Source organism: Triturus cristatus, chromosome 7 (genome assembly GCF_964204655.1).
Source record: "Triturus cristatus chromosome 7, aTriCri1.1, whole genome shotgun sequence".
Classification (NCBI taxonomy): Eukaryota; Metazoa; Chordata; class Amphibia; order Caudata; family Salamandridae; genus Triturus; species Triturus cristatus.
Genome location: NC_140590.1, coordinates 1,302,556,149 through 1,302,576,354, shown reverse-complemented (window position 1 = coordinate 1,302,576,354; position 20,206 = coordinate 1,302,556,149). Strand labels below are relative to the sequence as shown.

The following is a 20,206-nucleotide window of genomic DNA, read 5'->3' as shown; positions in this document are numbered from 1 at the left end:
CGCCTCCTGCGCCCCGTGTTGCAGGCCGCTGTGCCACATACAGATGGTTAACAAGTATTAATTCTAGATTTCGTCAGTGTTTTGGCAAAGTCTGTCCCCAGACCAGTTAAAGCGCTTTCATTGTTTACACTTCTTAAAATTGTTGGGTACTGCGGGTGGGCAGCACTTTGATTCCTTGCCTCATGCACGAGTGTCCCCGGAGCCGCCCCTTCCCCCCTTCACTGAGAGGGTGTGTTTTGCGTCGTGTCTCACCACACGCTAACACTTGCACAGCTGCACCAGCCGTTATTAGAACCCCAGTGAGTGGCTGAAAACACGACCGGGAGTAGACATCGCACGGGTTTAGGACAGAGATCTGTGCACACGAAAAATGACGCTCCAGTGAGTCTCACCCGAACACACATACTTTCCTTCTCTCGCTTCTTCTTATCCTCTTTTCTCATACATTATTCTTATTTCTTTTTCTTTCCCACTTCATTTTCTTTCATCCTCTCAATTCCTTTCCATTCTTGTAGATATTTATTTCCTTCTCTATGAGTGTTGCACACAGACGCACACTTTTCTTTCCTTTTTATTTCACTGCTTCAAAAATCATAAATCTCAAAACGTCTTTTCCACCTTTCAGATAATCTGTCAATTTTTATTAGTCATTTTTTTTTTAAATGTTTAATTTTTAGTGATAAATGCAAAGATCTAGAAACAATGGTGCCACTTCTGCTTTAGCTTCCAAGATCAATGTGTATGTGTCTAGATCTATGTGTGTGTGGTTCTGTATGTGTGTGTGTGTGTGGCTGTGTGTGTATGTGGCTCTGTGTATGTATGTGTGGCTCTGTGTGTGTGGCTTTGTGTGTGTGGCTCTGTGTAAGTGTGGGTGGCTCTGTGTGTGTGTGGGAGGCTCTATGTGTGTGTGTATGTGTATGTGTGTGCCTCTGTGTGTGTGGCTCTGTGTGGGTGGCTTTTTTTGTAGGTGGCTCTATGCGTGGGTGGCTCTGTCTGTGTGTGGGTAACTCTGTGTGTGTGTAGGTGGCTCTGTGTGGGTGGCTCTATTTGTGTGTGGGTGGCTCTATTTGTGTGTAGGTGGCTCTATGTGAATAGCTCTGTGTAGGTGGCTCAGTGTGGGTGGCTCTGTTTGGCTTTATGTGTGTGGCTCTGTGTGTGGGTGCAAATGCAATAGGTCTCGCATTTGAGAGAGATTAAGCTATTGACATTGTAAATAACAATGCTGTTTCTTTAAATGTTTTAAAAACAAAAACATAAACAAAAATAATGTCATGAGCAATGCCAATAGCTTTAACTTTAACAATGCCGAGACCATTGCATTGTAAATGCTTGTTATTTTTTATTGCAAGCTTCGGCCGGTGGTTGCATGTTTCCTCTTTTTAAAATGTGTATTCCTTTAGTTCATATTGCAGATGGTTGTTGAGTTTGTGTGTGTTTTATTAAGAGTGGGTAAGTGGGTGAATGCAAGAATGTCAGTGAGTGTCTGAGTGCATGATGAGTGCGAGGATAAGCTATAGTGCTTGACCATCTCATCAGAGGTAGTAAGCGTTATATTAAAGCATGTACACTACAATACAGAGTGCAATCATAATGCGAGCCCCTAAACTCACCAGTGACTGAAGAGGCCTTTTCAGTTAAAAGTAGACCTATTGGTATTGCCAATGCTTGCTTAGGACATGAACGTCTCTCCTCTGCCACGCAGAACCCCTTCGCCCTCCGGGCACTGGTTCTTGCTTCATCTCTTACCTGCCTTTAATCTGATCTCTAGATTAAGGCTGTTTTGCAACCGCGGCAGTGCCTGCCTGCCTCCCCTCTCCCCCTTTCACTGGCCAGGTTCCCTCGTTAGCCGGCAGCCCTGGTAATTAACAGCGGTTCCTGTTATCTCTGCATTACAATGCATCTCCCCTGAGAGCGGCTGTCGCCACCCACGTCCCTGGCAGAGGGTGATTAACTGCTGCTATAGATAATTCTATTTGTGTGTGATTGACAGGCGCCCCGAGAGGCTGCCCTCCCTGAGACCAAGGCCCCATGCAGATACCACCGGGGCAACATCACGCAGAGAGCCCGGTCTGGGGACCAGGGCACGCATGGAGCACACCTTCAGATGCTTCCGTGGCACGTGGTGGTAATGAAACTGGATGTTATTGTGTGGTGCAGGTGCACACGCTGTCCTTCGCATTCATTGCAGTGTGTTTCGGTAGCCCTTAGCAGTGGTCTTCAAACTTTTTAATGCTGCTCCTCCCCCCCAGTAAAGAAATAAAATGCATCAGGCCCCACCTCAGCTTTTTCACAATTATTCTGTTTAACTGGCAATGTGTAAATATGTCTTGATTTATTTAAGCACGAGACATATTTAAACATTGCAGTTAAATTGTGTTAACATTTTCCCAGCTAGAGTATAAATGACAAACAAGCATTGGCAAAGTCAATAGGTCTCGCCTTTGGGACCTTATAAGTGTTTAACCATGCAACAGTTAATGTTGGTGCACCAAGGATATTGTGCTGCATAACTTAATACTTATAAGGTCCCAAAAGCGAGACCTATTGGCTATGCCAATGCTTGTTTTTAACATGGCAATGTGGCCTCTATTTTCTTTCACAAATGTTTGGAAATGGTTTAGACAGTTCTACAACACATTTGAAGTAAGGTATTGATATAACTGCTTTTTAAGTTAATATTTCAAAAGAGAAAAATACAGTTTTTGGTAGCTTTCTCAGTATTTTATATGAAACACCAACCATGTCAGTAAAATACTGGCCAGGTGGCAACCCTGAACCTTGACAACTGTGAGGGTTCAAGAAGCAGCGTCTCCCTCTGGGGTTGCAGGAAGCCATCCATAACAAGCAAAAGGGAAAAGAAAGCAGTTTGTAATTCAAGGTTAAGGCATAAAGCACTAGGTTACATGCAGGAAGCGCAAGGGATCATTTGGGCACCAATTGGGTAAAGATGCAAAAGGAGGCAGTTGGTCACCAAGAAAGGATGCAGGAAAAAGCATGTCACATACTGGCTGGTTGCACCTTATGTCATTCACAGGAAGCCACATGGCAGCTGCATGAATGTGAAGTACGCACAACATCAACGGCAGGAGGAAGCCAAACACAGTTTGTTAACCATATCGGACTATGGCCACTAAATGCTGTATGATAACTCTTGGATTACTGGTATCTCAATGTTTTCCAGGTTTTTATTGAACTAAGCTCTATGCCACTGACCACACTTCCTCTCCCTGCACTACATGCGGTAACCCCAAGAGTGTACATCCCCTGTCCATGCTTTATATGTCTGGTTTGTATCATCTTCAAGCTACAAATTATCAATCTTGTTCATGAGTGCACATTCAGTCTTCGCACTTCTTTTCTCAGAGCTGCTTCACCTAAATCCAAAAGAATGCATGCTGCACAGTTGCTTTTTCTTGATAGGGCTGCGCATCACTGAAGTATTCTTCATCTCACCTCCTTAAGTTTGTCCATCTCGTTAAGCAGCACTTGCTTGGCCACCTCTGTCTCGATGAGTCTCTGATGGAGATCTTCGTTCTCCTCCTCTAATTTAACCTTCATCTTTTCCACAAACTCCAGTTCGTTGTGAAGCCGAACAGACACGTCTTTCGCCACCTGCAAAGACATGGAGCTGGTTATCAATTAATTAAACCAGCAAGTGCAACTTTACCATGGGAGGCGCAAGAAAACAGATGAATAGGATAAAAAGATGAAATATACACTGAAGTTAATATAAAAAACACAGTTATCAATTAATCAGTTTAACACTTTCGCTGTCAGCCACTCCCCTTGGTGCCACATCCCGCTTAGGTCCCTATAAGATTTTGTCCAAATAAGGTATCCAAGCCAAAATCACGTCCTTCTGTTCCAACATCCTCAGGATTCTAAAGGCATCCAGGTTTGGTAGATTCCTCTGGAGGGAACTGAGAAATTAGCCAAAATACAGATAGATTAATGGGTTTTTAGGATAATTGGTATAAAAAAGTGCTGCAGAAGAAAGCATCTGTTTTTTCTATGCAAAAGGTATCAACAAAGGATTTGTGGCGCATCTTCCCAGCTGACAGGAACAGGCAGACTTTTGTCAGAAAACCACAATTTTCTACTTTGGTATTTTACAGAAACATAGCCTATTTTCCCTGTTTTTTGGTGCTTTAAATGTCTTTCCAGTTAGTGGTAAAAATGTGTATGAAACCAATAATGAATCCCGAAAAGCTATACCTCTCTTAAAAGTAGACATTCTGAATTCAGCAAGGGGTCATTTGTGTAGATCCTTCAAGGTTTTCTTACAGAAAAGAACAGATGAAATAAGAAGATATTGGAACAGAATTTAAAAAACAGGCATTTGATCCTACATTTTGACCTGTAACTTCTTCTAACTATGGTAGATTTTTGAAAGCAATATACAGTTACGTCTGTGGGCCGTTTTGATTGCGGGGATATATAAGGTTTGTAGCTTAATCAAGAACCCAATTTACCCAGAGCCAAATACTGAGTTGCACTTTGCAACTGTTTTTCATTGTATACCGGGTATAGAGCAATTCATTTGGTAAAATATGAAGAGTGAAAAATAGGTATCAAAGAAACCTATGTATTTCTAAAATGGGAACAAGATATTGAGTTTAGAAGCAGTTGTTATGTGTGCATCTCTGCATTTGTTAGCACCTATATAAGCATGTGAATTAGAGGGGATTTTTCAAAATGACTTTTTTTTGTAAAAGATGTCTTTATTGATAAGAAAACACAAAAAGAAAACACAGACGACAATCCCGCACAACTTCCCTCGCAGGGGGACGCATATTAGGAGGGGAGGCCAGGAAGCCAATCCAGCAGTCGGCGTGTCAACCATGTCAAGCAATCAGCCACACAGCTAGAAAGAGATCCAGACTAGGCCTGAGGTATCAAAGAGAATGTCAAAGGTGGGGCCTCTTTTCCGCCCGGTACTATGCCCCTGCAAAGTCCATGCTACCGGGCCGGGCCCAGCAATCGAGAAAGATCCAGCTCTCCCCTCTGCTCCAGGCGCCGCACCATAAACCAAACTCAAAAGAAAAGAGAAATCCCCCCAACCCGCAACCTCCCCGACCCTCCCAGACCCTCCCACCCTCCCCCCAGTGGTGGTAGCTCTCAGGCATACGCAGGGCATTCTCCAATCGACAATCATACCTGGAACAGGTGGAGGGCTCGAACTGAGGGAGGACACACCGCTGCCGGCAACCCCCTAGAGAGAAAGTGCACTAGAGGTCCCCATCGGAAACTGAAATTCTTAAAGGACCCCAGGAAGACATCAGCCATCCGTTCCATGCTCAACAATTTCCACAACCTCGCATGCCACAAAGATATCGCCGGGGCTTCTTTTTTTTTCCAAGCTGCCGCCAGAGTGATCTTAGCCGCCCCCACACACAGCCAAAGGATCTTTTTGTGCGCACGCGTCTGGTGTTCGAGGAGGGGATCCCGGAGGCCCAGTAGTACGTGAGCCACGGAATCCGCGATCAGGTAACCCAGGATCTCCTTAATATGGGACAGTATCTCCTGTCAGTAGGGGCGGATGACCGGGCAATCCCACCAAATATGGCGGAAGTCCCCCAAGAGACCACAGCCCCTCCAACACCTGTCCGAAGAGGTAGGGAAGATGCGGTGTATTTTGGCGGGAGAGAGATACCAGTCCATCATAGTCTTGAGGTGCGCCTCGCGCAGTTCCACCAAGTGATTGTGGCTGGTCAAATCTCCCCACAAGTGAGACCATTCTTCATCCGCGACGGCCCTCCCCAGGATGTCCTCCCAGAAGCCCATATAGCGCGGCCTCGGAGAGAGAGCGGTGGCCAAGAGATGGCCATAGATAAAGGAGAGGGCGCCGCGCATCGTCGAGGTGCGCGAGAGAAAGGCCTCAAAGGGGGTGGGCGGCCTAACTGCCGCCTCTCGAATCGACGGAGACAAAGCCCAGTGCAGCAGTTGGGTGTGGCGGAACAGCTCTGTCTGAGGAACCCCATAATCCCGTCCACAATTGGCAAAGGTGAGCGGGGCAGAGCCATGAAATAAATGCGTAAGAGCGAGACAGCCCCCGCTTCTCCATGCGTCGAATGGACCCTATTGCATCGCAGGTGGGAAGGCCGGATTGAAATGTATGGGAGTAAAAGGCGACGGGAACGTAGTCCATCGCTCATCCCCAGAAACCGAATCCCAGACCTTAAGAGTGGTGCCGGTAGGTGTGCTGATGTACGCATTCTGGGGCCTGTCCCCCATAGGTTTCCATACCAGATCCCATATCGTGCGCCCCGCCACACTTCTGTCCATGTAGAGCCAGTGTTTCTCCGAGAGCGGTTGGGTCCATTCCACCAAGATCCGCAATTGCGCAGCCTTATAGTAGAGGAGCAAGTCCGGGAGGCCCACTCCTCCCTCTCGTCGAGGGCGTCGGAGAGTGGCACAAGAAAATCTAGCTCGCCCCCCCCTGCCATATGAAACGGAGCATTAGAGTCTTCACGCGACGGAAGAAATCAGTATCCAAGACAATAGGGAGCGCCTGGAACAAATATAAAAGCTTCGGCAGGAGCGTCATTTTAATCGCATGTATCCTACCTAGCCAGGAGATAAACAACGGCTTCCACTGGTTCAAATCTGCCCGTATCGCAGCCATGAGAGGGGGGAAATTGGCCGAATACAGTTTCCCCACTGTGGGAGTCAAGTGCACCCCCAAGTACAGTAAGGAGGAATGAGTCCAAGGCAGGGGCGAGAGCGGTCGGAGGCGTTCCACCTCCGTCGGCGAGAGTGTGAGATTAAGGATATAGGATTTGCCATAGTTCACCTTAAAACCCGCCACCGCTTCAAAACGCGCCAGGGTCATCTGCACGTGGGGGAGGGAGTGCGCAGGGTCCGCAAGCGAGAGCAAGACGTCGTCCGCGAACAAGGAGATCTTGTGCTGTTCGCCCGTAAAGGGTAACCCTCGGATGTCCGGGTGTTCCCGGATCGCCAGCGCCAGCGGTTCAATACTCAGAGCGAACAACAAGGGAGAGAGTGGACACCCCTGCCTCGTGCCCCGCGTGTGTGGGAAGAAGGACGAGAGGTAGCCATTGACTGCGACACGTGAACGGGCCCGTTATAATTGGCCCGAAGCATGGTTAGGAATCTGTCCGAGAACCCAAACGCTTCCAAGGTACGGAAGAGAAACTGCCAGTCCACCCGGTCAAACGCCTTCTCGGCATCCAGGCCAAGCAATACTGCCAGAATGTTAAATCGGTTGGCCTTCTCGATGAGGTAGATCACCCTCCTAGTGTTGTCATGGGTTTGTCGCCCTTTAATGAACCCCGATTGATCCGGGTGGATTAGCACCGGAATCAGGTCTTGCAGGCGGGACGCGAGGATGGAAGAATAGAGTTTGGCGTCGATATTGAGCAGGGCGATCGGCCTATACGATGAACAGACAGCGGGGTCTTTACCGGGCTTAGGGATGACTGAGATGACTGCCTCCGCCATAGAGGCCGAGGAACCCACCGACTCAGCCATAGCATTGAACAGTTGGACTAAAAAATCACTGATATCAGCGGCAAAGGTCTGATAGAAGAGGGTCGTGAATCCGTCCGCACCTGGTGCCTTGTGAGGTTTCAGGGACTTGATGGCACTCAGCACCTCCTCTCTAGTGATGGAAGCAGAGAGCAGCTCATTCCAGGCCGCAGATACCTGGGGGAGCGGGAGAGTTAGAATAGTAATTTTTACCCCTATTCTATCCAACACTTACCCTACTGTTGCACCCCCTGGAGTTAGAATAGTAATTTTTACCCCTATACTATCCAACACTTACCCTACTGTTGCACCCCCTGGAGTTAGAATAGTATTTTTTACCCCTATACTATCCAACACTTACCCTACTGTTGCACCCCCTGGAGTTAGAATAGTAATTTTTACCCCTATACTATCCAACACTTACCCTACTGTTGCACCCCCTGGAGTTAGAATAGTAATTTTTACCCCTATACTATCCAACACTTACCCCACTGTTGCACCCCCTGGAGTTAGAAAAGTAACTTTTACCCCTATACTATCTAATACTTACCTTAAATGTAATTTAATATTATGCGTTGTAATGGTATGCGTTGTAAAGGTAGTATGCGTTGTAATGGAAATGCGTTGTAAAGGTATTTTTTAAAAATGCGTTGTAGTGTCATGCGTTGTAATGTCATGCGTTGTAATGGATTATGCGTTGTAAAAAATGCGTTGTAAGTGCATGCGTTGTAAAAGTGTGCGTTGTAACGTCATACATCCCGCGACGTCGTCAGCAGGGCTCAGAGTGGGGTTTCAGGATGAGTCTTTCTCCGTAGGGTCAGCCGCGATCCGATCAGCAGGGCTCTTGACTCCGGGATACAACTGTCGTCTTGTTGCCGGGTCGCCCCAGATATAGGTCTGGAGCCCTTTGATGTCCGGACCCTTGCGCCCGGGGGGGGGCGGAGAGGCCGGGTAGGGAGCGGCCAGACGCCCAGCAGGAGAGGCGCCAGGCCCCAGAGAGCTGTGGGGCGATCGCACCTAGGTGTGGAAGGACGGTTGGGGGTCCCATCGATACTGCCCTCCGCCGGGAGTGGGAAGGGGGCACGTGGTATCCCCCGGGCCAGGGGTTGGCGCCTCGATGTCGGGCCTCGCTGGGACCGAGGCCGGATGGAGCGGGGTCACGTAGGTGGTTACGTAGAGTCACGTACAATCCAAAATGGAGGAGCCCCGAGGTGCATGGGACCTCGTGCGGCTTAGCGAGGGGGAACAGGACCACGCCACGAGGCCGGCTCCAACAACTCTCTACTACGCTCTACAACTCACTTTCTACTACTCTCTACTACTCTCTGCTACTCTCTGCTACTCTCTCTACTACTCTCTACCACTCACTCTCTACTACTCACTCTCTACTACTCTGTACTACTCACTCTCCACTACTCACTCTCTACTACTCACTCTCTACTACTCACTCTACTACTTACTCTCTACTACTCTCTACCACTCACTCTTTACCACTCATTCTCTACTACTCTGCTACTTGCTCTCTGCTACTCACTCTCTACTACTCACTCTTTACTACTCTCTACCACACACTCTCTACTACTCTGCTACTCACTCTCTACTACTCTCTCTCTACTACTCTCTCTCCACTACTCTCTCTACTACTACTCTCTACTATTCACTCTCTACTATTCACTCTCTAATACTCACTTTCTACTACTCTCTACTACTCTCTACTACTACTCTCTACTACTCTACTACTCTCTACTGCTCGTTCTCTACTACTCACTCTCTACTACTCTGTACTACTCACTCTCCACTACTCACTCTCTACTACTCTCTCTACTACTCACTCTCTGCTACTCATCTCTAGTACTGTACTACTCACTCTACCACTTACTCTCTATTACTCACTCTCTACTACTCTACTACTCTACTACTCATTCTCTGCTACTTACTCTCAACTACTCACTCTGCTACTCTCTACTACTCGCTCTCTATTACTGTACTACTCACTTTATACTACTCACTCTACTACTTACTCTCTACTACTCTCTACCACTCACTCTCTACTACTCTGCTACTCACTCTCTGCTACTCACTCTCTACTACTCACTCTCTGCTACTCTCTACCACTCACTCTCTACTACTCTACTACTCTCTATACTACTCACTCTCTACTACTCTACTGCTCTCTACTACTCACTCTCTTCTCACTCTCTACTTCTCTCTCTACTACTCTCTACTACTCACTCTCTACTACTCTCTACTACTCTACTACTCACTCTACTTCTCATTCTCTACTACTCTCTACTACTCTCTACTACACACTCTACTACTCGCTCTCTACTACTGTACTACTCACTCTACTACTCTCTACTACTCACTCTACTACTCGCTCTACTACTTACTCTCTATTACTCTCTACCACTCACTCTTTACCACTCTCTCTCTACTACTCTCCTACTCACTCTCTGCTACTCGCTCTCTACTACTCTCTACCACGCAATCTCTACTACTCTGCTACTCACTCTACTACTCACTCTATTACTCTCTACTACTCACTCTGTACTACACACTCTCCACTACTCAATTTCTACTATTTGCTCTCTACTAGTCCCTACTACTCACTCTACTACTCCACTACTCTCCACTACTCTCTACTACTCAGTCTCTACTACTCCACTACTCTCTACTACGCTACTACTCACTCTCTACTACTCTCTACTACTCACTTTCTGCTACTCTACTACTCTCTAGTACTCACTCTCTACTACTCACTCTCTACTTCTCTCTACAACTCACTCTCTACTACTCTACTATTCACTCTCTACTACTCACTCTCTACTACTCTACTACTCTCTACTACTCACTCTCACTTTCTACTACTCTCTACTACTGCTCTGTACTACTCACTCTACTACTCTCTACCACTCACTCTACTACTCTCTACCTATTTCTCTCTACTGCTCACTCTCCAATACTCACTCTCCACTACTCGCTCTCTACTACTCTCTACTGCTCTCTCTACTACTCACTCTCTACTACTCACTCTCTATTGCTCTCTACTACTCTCTCTACTACTCTCTACCACTCACTCTCTACTTCTCTACTACTCACTCTCTACTAATCTCTCTACTACTCACTCTCTACTACTCGCTCTCTACTACTCACTCCCTACTACTCTCTACTACTCGCTCTCTACTACTCTCTACTGCTCACTTTCCACTAATCACTCTACTACACTCTCTACTACTCTCTACTACTCACTCTGTACTACACACTCTCTACTACTTGCTTTCTACTACTGTACTACTCACTCTCTACTACTCTACTACACACTCTCTACTACTCATCTCTAGTACTGTACTACTCACTCTACCACTTACTCTCTATTACTCACTCTCTAGTACTGTACTACTCATTCTCTGCTACTTACTCTCAACTACTCACTCTGCTACTCTCTACTACTCGCTCTCTATTACTGTACTACTCACTTTATACTACTCACTCTACTACTTACTCTCTACTACTCTCTACCACTCACTCTCTACTACTCTGCTACTCACTCTCTGCTACTCACTCTCTACTACTCTACCACGCACTCTACTACTCCCTCTCTACTACTCCCTCTCTGCTACTCTCTCTCTACTACTCTCTCTACTACTCTCTCTCTACTATTCACTCTCTACTATTCACTACTACTCACTCTACTACTCGCTCTCTACTACTGTACTACTCTCTACTACTCACCCTCTACTGCTCTACTACTCTCTATTACTCTCTCTACTACTCTCTACTACTCACTCTACTACTCTCTACCACTCATTCTCTACTACTCACTCTCTACTACTCACTCTCTACTACTCATTCTCCACTACTCACTCTCTACTATTTGCTCTCTATAACTCTCTACTACTCACTCTACTATTCACTCTACTACTCTCTCTCTCTACTGCTCTCTCTACTGCTCTCTCTACTACTCTCTCGACTACTCTCTCTACTACTCACTCTACTACACACTCTACTACTCGCTCTCTACTACTCTCTCTACAACTCTCTCTACTACTCCCTACTACTCACTCTACTACCCACTCTCCACTACTCTACTACTCTCTACTACTCACTCTCTACTACTCACTCTCAACTACTCTCTACAACTCACTCTCTACTTCTCACTCGCTACTATTCACTCTCTACTACTCAATCTCTACTACTCTCTACTACTTACTTTCTTCTACTACTCTGTACTACTCACTCTACTACTCTCTACCACTCACTCTACTACTCACTCTCTACTACTCTCTACTACTCTCTCTCTCTACCACTCTCTCTCTCTACTACTCACTCTCTACTACTCACTCTCTACTACTGACTCTCTACTACTCTCTACTACTCACTCTCTACTACTCACTCTACTACTCACTCTCTACTTCTCTCTCTCTACTACTCCCACTCTACTACTCGCTCTCCACTACTCGCTCTCCACTACTCGCTCTCCACTACTCGCTCTCCACTACTCACTCTATACTACTCATTCTCCACTACTCACTCTCTACTATTTGCTCTCTATAACTCTCTACTACTCACGCTACTATTCACTCTACTACTCTCTCTCTACTGCTCTCTCTACTGCTCTCTCTACTACTCTCTCTACTACTCTCTCTACTACTCTCTCGACTACTCTCTCTACTACTCACTCTACTACACACTCTACTACTCGCTCTCTACTACTCTCTCTACAACTCTCTCTACTACTCCCTACTACTCAGTCTACTACTCCACTACTCTCTACTACTCACTCTCTACTACTCACTCTACTACCCACTCTCCACTACTCTACTACTCTCTACTACTCACTCTCTACTACTCACTCTCAACTACTCTCTACAACTCACTCTCTACTTCTCACTCGCTACTATTCACTCTCTACTACTCAATCTCTACTACTCTCTACTACTTACTTTCTTCTACTACTCTGTACTACTCACTCTACTACTCTCTACCACTCACTCTCTACTACTCTCTACTACTCTCTCTCTCTACCACTCTCTCTCTCTCTACTACTCACTCTACTACTCACTCTCTACTACTGACTCTCTACTACTCTCTACTACTCACTCTACTACTCACTCTCTACTTCTCTCTCTCTACTACTCCCACTCTACTACTTACTCCACTACTCGCTCTCCACTACTCGCTCTCCACTACTCACTCTCTACTTCTCACTCTCTACTACTCACTCTACTACTCGCTCTCTATTTCTCTCTACTACTCTCTCTCTCTCTCTACTACTCACTCTCTACTACTCACTCTACTACTCTCTATTACTCACTCTCTACTACTCTACTACTCACTCTACTACTCGCTCTTTACTTCTCTCTCTACTACTCCCACTCTACTACTCACTCTACTACTCACTCTCCACTACTCACTCTCCACTACTCGCTCTCCACTACTCGCTCTCCACTACTCGCTCTCCACTACTCGCTCTCCACTACTCACTCTCTACTACTCACTCTCTACTACTCACCCTCTATTACTCTCTACTACTCTCTTACTCTCTACTACTCTCTACCACGCACTCTCTACCACGCACTCTCTACTACGCACTCTCTACTACTCTCTACTACTCACTCTCTACTCACTTTCTACTACTCACTCTCTACTACTCACTCTCTACTACTCTACTACTTGCTCTCTACTACTCGCTCTCTACTACTCTCTCTACTACGCTCTCTACCACTCACTCTCTATTACACACTCTACTACTTGCTCTCTACTACTTGCTCTCTACTACTCACTCTCTACTACTCTCTCTACTTGCTCTCTACTACTTGCTCTCTACTACTCTCTCTACTACTCCCACTCTACTACTTACTCTACCACTCGCTCTCCACTACTCGCTCTCCACTACTCGCTCTCTACTACTCGCTCTCTACTACTCGCTCTCTACTACTCGCTCTCTACTGCTCGCTCTCTACTACTCACTCTCTACTACTCATTCTACTACTCTCTACTACTCACTCTCTACTACTCACTCTACTACTCGCTCTCTACTTCTCTCTCTACTACTCTCTCTCTCTACTACTCTCTCTCCCTACTACTCACTCTCTACTACTCACTCTACTACTCTCTACTACTCTACTACTCGCTCTTTACTTCTCTCTCTACTACTCCCACTCTACTACTCACTCTACTACTACTCTACTACTCACTCTCTACTACTCACTCTACTACTCACTCTCCACTACTCTACTACTCTCTACTACTCACTCTCTACTACTCCACTACTCTCTACTACTCTACTACTCACTCTACTACTCTCTACTACTCACTCTCTACTACTCACTCTCAACTACTCTCTACAACTCACTCTCTGCTTCTCACTCTACTATTCACTCTCTACTACTCCATCTCTACTATTCTCTACTACTCACTTTCTACTACTACTCTGTACTACTCACTCTACTACTCTCTACCACTCACTCTACTACTCTCTACTACTCACTCTCTACTACTCACTCTACTACTCTCTACTACTCACTCTCTACTACTCACTCTACTACTCGCTCTCTATTTCTCTCTCTACTACTCCCACTCTACTACTCACTCTCTACTACTCTACTACTCTCTACTACTCACCCTCTTCTACTCTCTACTACTCTATTACTCTCTACTACTCTTTACCACGCACTCTACTACGCACTCTCTACCACGCATACTCTACTACTCACTCTCTACTACTCACTCTCTACTACTCACTCTACTACTTACTCTCTACTACTCACTCTCTACTACTCACTCTCTACTACTCACTCTCTACTACTCACTCTACTACTCACTCCACTACTCACTCCACTACTCACTCCACTACTCACTCCACTACTCGCTCTCCACTACTCGCTCTCCACTACTCACTCTCTACTACTCACTCTCTACTACTCACCATCTACTACTCACTCTCTACTACTCTCTACTACTCACTCTACTACTCACTCTCTACTACTCACTCTCTACTACTCACTCTCTACTACTCGCTCTCCACTACTCGCTCTCCACTACTCGCTCTCCACTACTCGCTCTCCACCACTCGCTCTCCACTACTCACTCTCTACTACTCACTCTCTACTACTCACCATCTACTACTCACCCTCTACTACTCTCTACTACTCTATTACTCTCTACTACTCTCTACCACGCACTCTCTACCACGCACTCTCTACTACGCACACTCTACTACTCTCTACTACTCACTCTCTACTACTCACTCTCTACTACTCACTCTCTACTACTCACTCTCTACTACTCTACTACTCGCTCTCTACTACTCGCTCTCTACTACTCTCTCTACTACTCCCACTCTACTACTTACTCTACTACTCGCTCTCCACTACTCGCTCTCCACTACTCGCTCTCCACTACTCGCTCTCTACTACTCTCTCTACTACTCACTCTCTATTACACACTCTACTACTTGCTCTCTACTACTTGCTCTCTACTACTCACTCTCTACTACTCTCTCTACTTGCTCTCTACTACTTGCTCTCTACTACTCTCTCTACTACTCCCACTCTACTACTTACTCCACTACTCGCTCTCCACTACTCGCTCTCCACTACTCGCTCTCCACTACTCGCTCTCTACTACTCACTCTCTACTACTCACTCTCTACTACTCACTCTCTACTACTCACTCTACTACTCACTCTACTACTCACTCTCTACTACTCACTCCACTGCTCGCTCTCCACTACTCGCTTTCCACTACTCACTCTCTACTACTCTGCTACTCACTCTCTGCTACTCACTCTCTACTACTCACTCTCTACTACTCTACCACGCACTTTACTACTCCCTCTCTACTACTCCCTCTCTGCTACTCTCTCTCTACTACTCTCTCTCTACTATTCACTCTCTACTATTCACTACTACTCACTCTACTACTCGCTCTCTACTACTGTACTACTCTCTACTACTCACCCTCTACTGCTCTACTACTCTCTATTACTCTCTCTACTACTCTCTACCACTCATTATCTACTACTCACTCTCTACTACTCACTCTCTACTACTCTCTCTCTACTACTCACTCTCTACTACTCACTCTCTACTACTCATTCTCCACTACTCACTCTCTACTATTTGCTATCTATAACTCTCTACTACTCACTCTACTATTCACTCTACTACTCTCTCTACTGCTCTCTCTACTGCTCTCTCTACTACTCTCTCTACTACTCTCTCGACTACTCACTCTACTACACACTCTACTACTCGCTCTCTACTACTCTCTCTACAACTCTCTCTACTACTCCCTACTAAGTCTACTACTCCACTACTCTCTACTACTCTACTACTCACTCTCTACTACTCACTCTACTACCCACTCTCCACTACTCTACTACTCTCTACTACTCACTCTCTACTACTCACTCTCAACTACTCTCTACAACTCACTCTCTACTTCTCACTCGCTACTATTCACTCTCTACTACTCAATCTCTACTACTCTCTACTACTTACTTTCTTCTACTACTCTGTACTACTCACTCTACTACTCTCTACCACTCACTCTACTACTCACTCTCTACTACTCTCTACTACTCTCTCTCTCTACCACTCTCTCTCTCTCTACTACTCACTCTACTACTCACTCTCTACTACTGACTCTCTACTACTCTCTACTACTCACTCTCTACTACTCACTCTACTACTCACTCTCTACTCTCTCTCTACTACTCCCACTCTACTACTTACTCTACTACTCGCTCTCCACTACTCGCTCTCCACTACTCACTCTCCACTACTCACTCTCCACTACTCACTCTCTACTTCTCACTCTCTACTACTCACTCTCTACTACTCACTCTACTACTCGCTCTCTATTTCTCTCTACTACTCTCTCTCTACTACTCACTCTCTCTACTACTCACTCTCTACTACTCACTCTACTACTCTCTACTACTCACTCTCTACTACTCTACTACTCACTCTACTACTCGCTCTTTACTTCTCTCTCTACTACTCCCACTCTACTACTCACTCTACTACTACTCTCTACTACTCACTCTCTACTACTCACTCTACTACTCACTCTCCACTACTCGCTCTCCACTACTCGCTCTCCACTACTCGCTCTCCACTACTCACTCTCTACTACTCACTCTCTACTACTCACTCTCTACTACTCACCCTCTATTACTCTCTACTACTCTCTTACTCTCTACTACTCTCTACCACGCACTCTCTACAACGCACTCTCTACTACGCACACTCTACTACTCTCTACTACTCACTCTCTACTCACTTTCTACTACTCACTCTCTACTACTCACTCTCTACTACTCTACTACTTGCTCTCTACTACTCGCTCTCTACTACTCTCTCTACTACGCTCTCTACCACTCACTCTCTATTACACACTCTACTACTTGCTCTCTACTACTTGCTCTCTACTACTTGCTCTCTACTACTCACTCTCTACTACTCTCTCTACTTGCTCTCTACTACTTGCTCTCTACTACTCTCTCTACTACTCCCACTCTACTACTTACTCTACTACTCGCTCTCCACTACTCGCTCTCCACTACTCGCTCTCTACTACTCGCTCTCTACTACTCGCTCTCTACTACTCATTCTACTACTCTCTACTACTCACTCTCTACTACTCACTCTACTACTCGCTCTCTACTTCTCTCTCTACTACTCTCTCTCTCTACTACTCTCTCTCCCTACTACTCACTCTCTACTACTCACTCTCTACTACTCACTCTACTACTCTCTACTACTCACTCTCTACTACTCTACTACTCACTCTACTACTCGCTCTTTACTTCTCTCTCTACTACTCCCACTCTACTACTACTATACTACTCACTCTCTACTACTCACTCTACTACTCACTCTCCACTACTCTACTACTCTCTACTACTCACTCTACTACTCTCTACTACTCACTCTCTACTACTCACTCTCAACTACTCTCTACAACTCACTCTCTGCTTCTCACTCTACTATTCACTCTCTACTACTCCATCTCTACTACTCTCTACTACTCACTTTCTACTACTACTCTGTACTACTCACTTTCTACTACTACTCTGTACTACTCACTCTACTACTCTCTACCACTCACTCTACTACTCTCTACTACTCACTCTCTACTACTCACTCTACTACTCTCTACTACTCACTCTCTACTACTCACTCTACTACTCGCTCTCTATTTCTCTCTCTACTACTCCCACTCTACTACTCACTCTACTACTCACTCTCCACTACTTGCTCTCCACTACTCACTCTCTACTACTCACTCTCTACTACTCTATTACTCTCTACTACTCTCTACCACGCACTCTACTACGCACTCTCTACCACGCACACTCTACTACTCACTCTCTACTACTCTCTACTACTCACTCTACTACTCACTCTCTACTACTCACTCTCTACTACTCACTCTCTACTACTCACTCTCTACTACTCACTCTACTACTCACTCTACTACTCACTCCACTACTCGCTCTCCACTACTCGCTCTCCACTACTCGCTCTCCACTACTCGCTCTCTACTACTCACTCTCTACTACTCACCATCTACTACTCACCATCTACTACTCACCATCTACTACTCACTCTCTACTACTCTCTACTACTCACTCTACTACTCACTCTCTACTACTCACACTCCACTACTCGCTCTCCACTACTCGCTCTCCACTACTCGCTCTCCACTACTCGCTCTCCACTACTCACTCTCTACTACTCACTCTCTACTACTCACCATCTACTACTCACCATCTACTACTCACCCTCTACTACTCTCTACTACTCTATTACTCTCTACTACTCTCTACCACGCACTCTCTACCACGCACTCTCTACTACGCACACTCTACTACTCTCTACTACTCACTCTCTACTACTCACTCTCTACTACTCACTCTCTACTACTCACTCTCTACTACTCTACTACTCGCTCTCTACTACTCTCTCTACTACTCTCTACTACTCCCACTCTACTACTTACTCTACTACTCGCTCTCCACTACTCGCTCTCCACTACTCGCTCTCTACTACTCTCTCTACTACTCACTCTCTATTACACACTCTACTACTTGCTCTCTACTACTTGCTCTCTACTACTCACTCTCTACTACTCTCTCTACTTGCTCTCTACTACTTGCTCTCTACTACTCTCTCTACTACTCCCACTCTACTACTTACTCCACTACTCGCTCTCCACTACTCGCTCTCCACTACTCGCTCTCTACTACTCACTCTCTACTACTCACTCTCTACTACTCACTCTACTACTCACTCTCTACTACTCACTCTACTACTCACTCTCTACTACTCACTCCACTACTCGCTCTCCACTACTCGCTCTCCACTACTCGCTCTCCACTACTCGCTCTCCACTACTCACTCTCTACTACTCTGCTACTCACTCTCTGCTACTCACTCTCTACTACTCACTCTCTACTACTCTACCACGCACTCTACTACTCCCTCTCTACTACTCCCTCTCTGCTACTCCCTCTCTGCTACTCTCTCTACTACTCTCTCTCTACTATTCACTCTCTACTATTCACTACTACTCACTCTACTACTCGCTCTCTACTACTGTACTACTCTCTACTACTCACCCTCTACTGCTCTACTACTCTCTATTACTCTCTCTACTACTCTCTACTACTCACTCTACTACTCTCTACCACTCATTATCTACTACTCACTCTCTACTACTCACTCTCTACTACTCTCTCTCTACTACTCACTCTCTACTACTCACTCTGTACTACTCATTCTCCACTACTCACTCTCTACCATATGCTCTCTATAACTCTCTACTACTCACTCTACTATTCACTCTACTACTCTCTCTCTCTACTCTCTCTACTGCTCTCTCTACTACTCTCTCTACTACTCTCTACTACTCTCTCTACTACACACTCTACTACTCACTCTACTACACACTCTACTACTCACTCTACTACACACTCTACTACTCGCTCTCTACTACTCTCTCTACAACTCTCTCTACTACTCCGTCTACTACTCCACTACTCTCTACTACTCTACTACTCACTCTCTACTACTCACTCTACTACCCACTCTCCACTACTCTACTACTCACTCTCTACTACTCACTCTCTACTACTCACTCTCAACTACTCTCTACAACTCACTCTCTACTTCTCACTCGCTACTATTCACTCTCTACTACTCAATCTCTACTACTCTCTACTACTTACTTTCTTCTACTACTCTGTACTACTCACTCTACTACTCTCTACCACTCACTCTACTACTCACTCTCTACTACTCTCTACTACTCTCTCTCTCTACCACTCTCTCTCTCTCTACTACTCACTCTACTACTCACTCTCTACTACTGACTCTCTACTACTCTCTACTACTCACTCTCTACTACTCACTCTACTACTCACTCTCTACTTCTCTCTCTCTACTACTCCCACTCTACTACTTACTCCACTACTCGCTCTCCACTACTCGCTCTCCACTACTCACTCTCTACTACTCACTCTCTACTACTCACTCTACTACTCTCTACTACTCACTCTCTACTATTCACTCTACTACTCGCTCTCTATTTCTCTCTACTACTCTCTCTCTCTACTACTCACTCTCTACTACTCACTCTACTACTCTCTACTACTCTACTACTCACTCTCTACTACTCACTCTACTACCCACTCTCCACTACTCTACTA

At 45.7% G+C, this 20,206-nt stretch overlaps 1 protein-coding gene across 2 annotated transcripts in view; it reads right to left on the bottom strand.

Annotated features, from left to right (window-relative positions):
- Positions 1-20,206, bottom strand: part of MTCL2 (microtubule crosslinking factor 2) — a 1,546,820-nt gene that overhangs the window by 1,301,409 nt on the left and 225,205 nt on the right. For both annotated transcript variants that reach the window (XM_085618920.1, XM_085618919.1), the window contains exon 3: positions 3,454-3,612. In XM_085618920.1, the coding sequence (XP_085475046.1) occupies positions 3,454-3,612 (159 nt within the window). The remainder of the gene's footprint in view (positions 1-3,453; positions 3,613-20,206) is intronic.